General features: G+C 36.8%; 1 protein-coding gene across 1 annotated transcript in view; it reads left to right on the top strand.

Annotated features, from left to right (window-relative positions):
• Positions 1 to 8398, top strand: part of CEP152 (centrosomal protein 152) — a 114877-nt gene that overhangs the window by 19362 nt on the left and 87117 nt on the right. Inside the window, exons 5-7 of the mRNA XM_042783682.1 lie at positions 1281 to 1446; positions 4039 to 4182; positions 5540 to 5679. Coding sequence (XP_042639616.1) covers positions 1281 to 1446; positions 4039 to 4182; positions 5540 to 5679 — 450 coding nt within the window. The remainder of the gene's footprint in view (positions 1 to 1280; positions 1447 to 4038; positions 4183 to 5539; positions 5680 to 8398) is intronic.

Genomic DNA, 8398 nt, shown 5'->3' on the forward strand with positions numbered 1-8398 from the left:
CCTTGGTCTGTCTCTCAATCCTTTGAAGATACCTAAATATAATTCTTTTGAATTCCTTATCAGAGAGTTCTAATGCTGCATATTCCTCAGGGATATATTTTGGGTCTGTATCCTGGTCCCTTGTTTCTCCTGCTTTATCTTGCTTCTTTGTGTGGACTGTGATGCTCTGTTGTCTCCGAGGCATTGTGACATTTTTGTGTTTATAGCTAATTGCTGATTATATGTTGGAGTGACTTGCCCACAATTTTTGTTTTCTTTGTTTTGTTTATATGTTATCTACACAACTGTGCTCCTCTATTCACTAGTTGATAGCAGTTATACACTCACCACCTGTTTCCTTTCCTGCTGTCAGCCTCTCATGTCCCTGCTGACTTTGGCAAACAGAGCCTATTCTTAGGTCCCTGGATCCAAATGAGAATGCTGTCATTTTAAAACCCAAAATAGTTGCCACTTGTAAAGATTCAAAGTGGCTGCGCCCTCGGTTACTTTAAATATCCAAAATGGCTGCCACATGTAAACAATCAAAATGGCTGCACCCTCAGAACAGCAGAAAGTCAACAGCTCAGGTTTTCTCTCTCATTGCTGTTTCCCTTCTTAGTCCTAGGCCACCAGTGTAATCATCCCTGCAGCCCTTGGGGACCAGGGCTGATCTTTAGGTCAAGTCTCAGGTCCCAACACTGCTTGGAAATATTCAGGCTGTTGGTCCCATCAAAGTAGCTGACAGCCCGCAGCTCCAACCGTCTCTGTACTCACTGTTTTCGTTCAGGTTTTTCCACTAGTTGGTGCCTAACCCACTTCTGTATAGTTCCTTTCAAAGCTCAGGGCTCCAGGGTTATCTTCTGTATCTCTGTCAGTTGGTTTTTCTTTTCTTTGTTGAAGAGGGTCTGTGTCGCTTATCTGCCTCCTCCTCCATCTCACCAGAAGTCCTCCCCTACCTTGTGCATTCTTATGGTTCCAAGATGTTGGTGTCATCTGTATTATTCAGAGAAAAATATTTATGTTCAGTCTTTTTGACATCTTTTCATTTATTTATGAAGCTGGCCCATTATATGCTCAAAAGTGCAATTATGATTTTCAGTTGTACAATCTGCAAAGGCTCATATTACAGATTTTCAATTAACAGCATTAAATAACAGTTGTACTGTTGTTAAGTAAAAGATGTATACAATTTTATAATTATACTCCAATTAAGTTCTATAACATAAAATTAAGATGTCCAATTCAGTTAATTTTTGAAGAAAAGGCCAAATCCTAATTGTCAATTTTTTCTGTCATAACAGCAGTTTGGTACAGCACAGAGTCCCAGTTGTCAAGCTTTGGAACCTTATAAAGTGACATATAAACCCTTTCAGTCTTCTGCCCAGAATAATGGATCACCAGTGCAGGAAATAGCACAAAGGGACTCATTTGAAGGACTACAGCAACAGTTTTTAGGAGCTAATGAAAGTATGTATCAAGTTTATATTCATTAAAAATGTAATTGGGAAATGCTGAACACTGAATAGATATTTGAGCATATTCAAGAAGTATTGTTTTTTAGGTATAATGCTATTATTGTGGTTGGTGTCTTTAAGAGCCCTTATTTGTAGAGATACTAAATAAATAAATAAGCTGATGTGAAGTCTGTGGTTTCCTTTAAACGAATATGTTGTTGTGGGGAATATTGGGTAGGGTATAGATGAACCACGACTGGCCATGAGTCCATGATTATCAAAGCTGGGTGATGGTTTCATGAAGGTTCACTGTAGTATTTCTCTTCTTTCATATGTTTAAAATTTTCTATAATAAAAAGTTAAAAAAAATTTTCTCAACTATGTTTCAGTTCTAGTTTATGAAGACTTTTCGTTAGCCTTGTGTTTTTCTTACTGAAGCCTACTTTGGAAAATGAAATATAATTTCTTCAATCTCACATTTTTTATTATATACCAATATAGTTTAGTAAATCAGCCATTAACATCTTAATTATTTTTGGAGATTTAATGTAATAATTAGGTAACTCTGAGTTTATATTCAGGATGTAAACTAGGGTTAGATCTCCAGTTTAGTTGTGTGGCACTTACCAAAATTATTTTTTTTACTATATGTATAAATGTGAGAATAAAAAAAGGCTTATAACTGACTAATGAGCTCTAGTGGTACAGTGGTTAAAATATTTGGCTGCTAACTAAAGTGTTGGCAGTTTGAACCCTCTTGATGGCAGTGGGTTTCTTTTTATAGCTGACTACAGGATCTGAAGGCGATGATGTGCTTTTGTTAAAAAGAAAATAAAAAACCCAAATTTGTATTGCAACTAACCTGAATTGGAGATTTCTTATGTCTGACTTTTGCTGTTATACTTTCTGGCATATTAAATAACTTCTATTTATTGTGCATGTTGAAAAGCCAGTTTGATTCTAGGGTATGATAGATAGCAAGATTCCCTCCCCTCCTTCTCCCACTTTAGAAGGAACAAGTCGTTATCTGGGCTAGGCCCAAGAGAAAACTTGACTGCCATGCTATAACTTCATAATTCTGCTTCCATCATGTGCCACAACCATGGAATAGTTACAGGGGGAGGCCTATAACTCACTTTCCCCTGAAGGAATCAGTAGCAAAAATGGAGAGGCCCTCTCTCTGTTCATAAGGAGCTCTCATGGCATAGTGGGTAAGACATTTGGCTGCTAACAAGAATGTTGGCAATTCAAATGCACCAGCTGCTCCACAGGAGGAAGATGAGGCAATCTGCTTCCATAAAGATTTACAGACTTGGAAACCCAGTGGGGGTCGCTATGAGTTGGAATTGACTCAGTGGCATTGGATTTGGTTTTCGGTTTTCTCTTTGTTCATAAGTTTTACGGAATGAGGAAATGAAGTGGACAGTGTGTCTGGCATAACTGGCTTTGGGTTGAATAAGTAAGTATAACAACAGTGTCTGATAGCTTCTTCTGGGTGTTTACTCTTTTAGTTACCCTGAACTCAGTCTCATTCACACCTCCCAGTTTTTCTGCATATATAACCTTCTATTACTTTTTTTTTAGCAGTCTTCATTTTATCGGTTTTTTTGTTTAAGTTGGTTAAACATTTGCCTTAATTTGATATTTGTAAATTAGTTAAATAGCAGTGTCAAATTTAATGATTACAGCTTCTTAGCAACAGTAGTTAAAAGAAATGGGTCTGAAGAGAGGTAGAACTTACATTCTGTGTTCATTCCCAGACCAGGGCTGTGTGTTATAAGGTCTGCAAACTTTATAAGACTTTTGTTATTTTAAACAATTTTTCAATCATCATTTTTTTTTTCTTTAAAATTTTACCCCATCTCCTTTTAAAAAAGAGGATGAGGTTATTATATTAGCAAGTAGTTAAAACTTAGTTAATGCATTTAGTATTGATTGTAAGCTTAGAATGGAAAATGAGTATTTCTCATTTTGTAGTTGAAGTGTTGTTCTTCTCTACCATTTTTTCGTTTCCCCCACAAATTGTTATAAAGTAGTCCCTAAAATGACTTTAATCACTTCTGAAAGAAGACTTTAGAATTATTTATTAATTATTATTATTTATGAATTCAGCAGTTATGGATGAGCATAAATATGAATACACATATTGTGAGAAGGATGTATAGAAATGTTCTTTAAAAATGGTTTCTTGAAGTGATACACTTAAAAAAAAAAAAAAAATGAGAACATATTACTTTATTCCATTGCTATTGGTATATACTTACTGTGAATTGGCCAAAAGGTAATGATTCAGGATTATGCCCTAAAGCAGTGACTTCCAAACTTGTGGCAGTGGCCCACAGTAAGAAGTACATTTTTACATTGAGATATAGTGCACAGGATATATCTATCTACATAAGTATACATAGCTACTTATTCTTACTATATGATGTACTCTGAGCTATTCTAATCTTGGTTTTTTAAAGAAATGCTGGTCATAATTCACTAAATTGTTTCATAATACTCTAATATTAGAGTTGTAGTCACAGTTTGCAAACCACTGCCTTAAATGACCACAAGCTTATATTTGGTATGTTTTTAATATAAACTGTCTTTCATTCCAAAGCAGATTCTGCAGACAATATGCAGATTATTCAACTTCAGGTTCTTAACAAAGCCAAAGAAAGACAACTAGACAATTTAGTTGAAAAATTAAATGAAAGTGAACGTCAAATTAGATATTTGAATCATCAACTTCTGATAATTAGAGGTAAGTTAAAAGTGCTGGGTGCTGTCCATTTTGAGGTACTCTAGAGATAGATACCTTGTCCAACAGCCTCATTTTAAGTCTGAAGCATAGAGAGCCAAAGCACTTGGTCAGAGGATCATAGTTAGTCAGATAGAGTGAAACAGAAGTCCTGGGCTTCTGTCTCCTTGCCTTGGGTTACTTCTCTCTAGAACATACTGTTTTGAGGTTCTCATTGTCTTCCAATTTTTTTCCTTTCCCTCTTTTATTATCCCTCTTTTTCTGAGACCGTTAGAATCAATGAACTTTAGTTAAATTTGCCGATGGCATTTTGTTCTAGAAAGTTGTTGATTCCTTTTATCCAGGGTGGTTTACCTTGAATAACATTCCAGTTCCTATAGAGACTTTTGTTTAGTTTGTAGTGCAACAGCTTTTTGAGCCAAGTAAGACCAAGTGACCCTGAACTTCTTCCTTTTGGTGTGCCAAAGAGAAAATTGCACCACATCTGGGAGAAGTACATAGAGTAAATAGAGATTCAAATTATAATTGCTTACTCTTCATGTTTTTGTAGTTTTGATCAATGTTGAACTTTCATTTGTAAAATAGTTTTGTCACTGAACTCCAGCTTATTTCAAACTTAATCGATGGTGAAAAGGTCTGTTTCTGTAATACTCATAAATTTATTTTGAGAGAAGAACTTGTAAATTGTTACAACAAAGTATGTAGGAAAATTTAAGATTAGGTAAATTTAAGTGGAGTTCATTGCAAACATCTATGATGTTGTCTTGTGCCCCGGAGCTGATATGCAAATATGTATGAGTCAACTGGTGGCATAGTTGTTAAAACACTGGGCTGCCAACCAAAAGGTCAGTGACTCAAACCCACTAGCCGCACAGGAGAAAGATGAGGCATTCTGCTTCATCTTTACAGCCTTAGAAAACCGATTTATAGCCTTGGAAACACTGGGGCAGTTCTACTCTGCCCTATAGGGTTACTGTGGGTTGGAAATGACTCAATGGCAGTGGGTTTTTGTTTTTTTAATTCTCAAATACTTCTTTGATGATTAGTAAGGGCTTGTCACATCTATGTAATTTCTCAATTAAATAAATGCTGAGTTTTTTATTAGGAAGTCTTTTGTTCCTAAAAAATGGTATAAGATTTTTAAAGGACATAGTTCTGTCTGATACTCTAAAGTTTTTTGGTGTCACTGTTTTGAATTTCTTTATCTAGCTTTTTCTAAGTCATCTAAAGTTCATCTGTCCAAATTGCATTTAATTCAACAACATTTATGTACACTATGGATACAATATCTGATAGGGACTGTGACAGTTTGGGCCTTTCTGTAGTCATATATTATTTATAAACATTTTTAATGCCCTAGATGAAAAGGATGGTTTGACTGTCAGTCTTCAAGAATCACAGAAACTTTTTCAGAATGGAAAAGAGAGAGAGATACAACTTGAAGCACAAATAAAAGCACTGGAAACCCAAATACAGGCGTTTAAAGTCAATGAAGAGCAGGTAAATATTTTGTCTTGATTATTTATGATAAAAATTATTTATTATGGTATAAAATTTAGTTATTTAACAAAACTGTTAGCATGGTAGAACTAAATTCAGGAGAACTTAGAAGTTTGTATCTGCTTTGACTTTCCTTACATTGGAGGAGTGGTGCTACCAGCTCCCTAATGATGTACACCAGCAGTTTAGAAGAGACTTCCATTCCTCTCTCCCCCTCCTTCATCCCATTAGCCATTAAGTCCTGTTGAATCTCCTCATTTCTGCCCCATACCCTGAGTTGAAGCTTTTACCATCTGTTGCAAAATCTTATAACTAGTTTTTATTCTTTTATCCCTTCTACAAATTTTATCTGAGTAATTGTTTTAAAATATAGTCCTGATAATGTCACTCCTTTGCCTAAAGTCTTTAAATGACCTTGCTTCTCCTGTAGGGGAGGAGCTCTGATAGTGTAGTGCTTAAGGCATTTCACTGCGAACCAGAAGGCTGGCAGTTCAAACCCACTAGCCACTCCTCCGAAGGACGTCGGGCAATCTGCTTCGTAGTGATACTGCCTCAGAAACCCAAGGAGGGGTCGCTATGAGTCCGATCCAACTCAACGGTAATGAGTTTGGTTTGTGGGGTTTTTTTTTTTTTTACCTGTAGACCAGAGTATAGCATCAAGATGACCATCTGATTCTTGTCTGTCCCCTGTGGTTGTGGTGGTGGTTGTTGTTATGTGCCTTCAAGTCGGACGTGACTCTTAGCGACCCCCTCTTGGGTTTCCAAGGCAGTATCACTACGGAAGTAGATTGCCTAACCTTTCTTCTGAGGGGTGGCTGGTGGATTGTTAGGTACTGTCAAATCATTTCTAACTCCAGTGACCTTATGTACAACAGAACAAAACACTGCCTGGTTCTGTGCCAGCCTCACATTCCTCAAATGTAGCAGTCTATTTTATTGTGTTTATGTACTTGTATATCCTGACTCTTCTCTAAATGCCCTTTCATTATCACCCTGCTATTTGGTTAATAAGCTCCTGCCTACAAGTTTTCTTTTCACAAGTTTTCCTGCTTTCTTCTCCAATCCAGATGGAGAACACCTTGAGGACAGGATTGGGCTGCCCTCACCTTGCTGCCCCACTACCTAGACATAGCACCAAGCATGTAGTTGTTGTTGTTGTTGTTGTTATGTGCCGTCGAGTCGGCCCCGACTCATAGCGACCCCTCCTTGGGTTTCTGAGGCAGTATCACTACGGAAGTAGGATTGCCCAACCTTCCTTCCGAGGAGTGGCATGTAGTAGGTGGTCAATAAATGTTGAGTGTATATTGCTCAAAATTGACCTGGCCTATATGCTTTTATCTTATGTATTTATTTACTCCTACTCTGATACTCTACCACTCATCTGTCAGTTTGTCATACTGTGGTGGCTTACATGTTGTTCTGAGCCTAGGGGTGATGCCACTGATATTTCAGATACCAGTAGGGTCACCCATGGTGTATAGGTTTTAGCAGAGCTTCCAGACTGAGACTAACTGAAAATATTGGTCACTGAAAACTTTATGAATAGCAGTGAAACACTGTCTGATATATTACTGGAAAACTTTATAAGTAGCCCTGAAACATTATCTGATATAGTAATGGAAGATGAGCCTTTCAGATGGAAGAGCTGCCTCCTCAAAGCAGAGTCGACCATAATGAGGTAGATAGGCTAAAGTTTTCAGGACCTTTATTTGCTGATGGGGCATGACTCAAGATGGGAAGAAATGGCTGCAAACATTCATTAATAATTGGAACATGGAATGTATGAAGTATGAATCTAGGAAAATTGGAAGTTGTTACAAATGAAATGGAACACATAAAGATCAATATCCTAGGCATCAGTGAGATGAAGTGGACTGGTGTTGGCCATTTTGAATCAGACAATCCTGGTCTACTACTCCTGGAATGACAAACTGAAAAGAAACAGTACTGCATTCATCATCAAAAAGAACGTTTCACGATCTATAGTGAAGTACAATACTGTCAGTGAAAGAACAATATCCATACGGCTACAATAAGAACAATTAATACTACTATTCTTCAAATTTACCACCAAGCACTAAAGCAAAAGATGAAGAAATAAAGTTTTTACCAACTTCTGAAGTCTGAAATTGACCAAACATACCATCAAGATGTATTGATTGTTACTTGTGATGGAATGTGAAAGTTGGACACAAAGAAGAATCATGGGTAGTTAGAAAATATAGTCTTAGTGATAGAAATGACACTAGAGATTGCATGACAGTGACTTACTCATTGCAAATACTTTTTTCCAATAACAAAAGTGACAGCTATACACATAAATCTCAGCAGATGAAATATACAAAATTCAGATAGACTACATCTATGGAAAGAGGTGATAGAGAAGCTTGGTATCTTCAGCCAAAACAAGGCTAGGAGCTGACTATGGAATAGACCATCAGTTCCTCATATGCAACTTCAAGTTGAAGCTGAACAAAATTAAAACATGTCCAGGAGAACCAAAATACAACCTTGATTACATCCCACCTGAATTTAGAGACCATCTGAATAATAAATTTGATGCATTGAACACAAGTGATTGAAGACCAGATGAGTTGTGGGATGACATCAAGAACATCGTCCATCATATCCAAAGTAAAATGAGCTTACAAGATTGTAAACAGGGAACCAGAGATAGCAATTGGCAAGTGAAGACAACTACAAACAAAAAGAGGGAAAA

Source organism: Orycteropus afer, unplaced genomic scaffold (assembly GCF_000298275.1).
Source record: "Orycteropus afer afer isolate SDZICR_OR568_19922 unplaced genomic scaffold, OryAfe1.0 scaffold00026, whole genome shotgun sequence".
Classification (NCBI taxonomy): Eukaryota; Metazoa; Chordata; class Mammalia; order Tubulidentata; family Orycteropodidae; genus Orycteropus; species Orycteropus afer.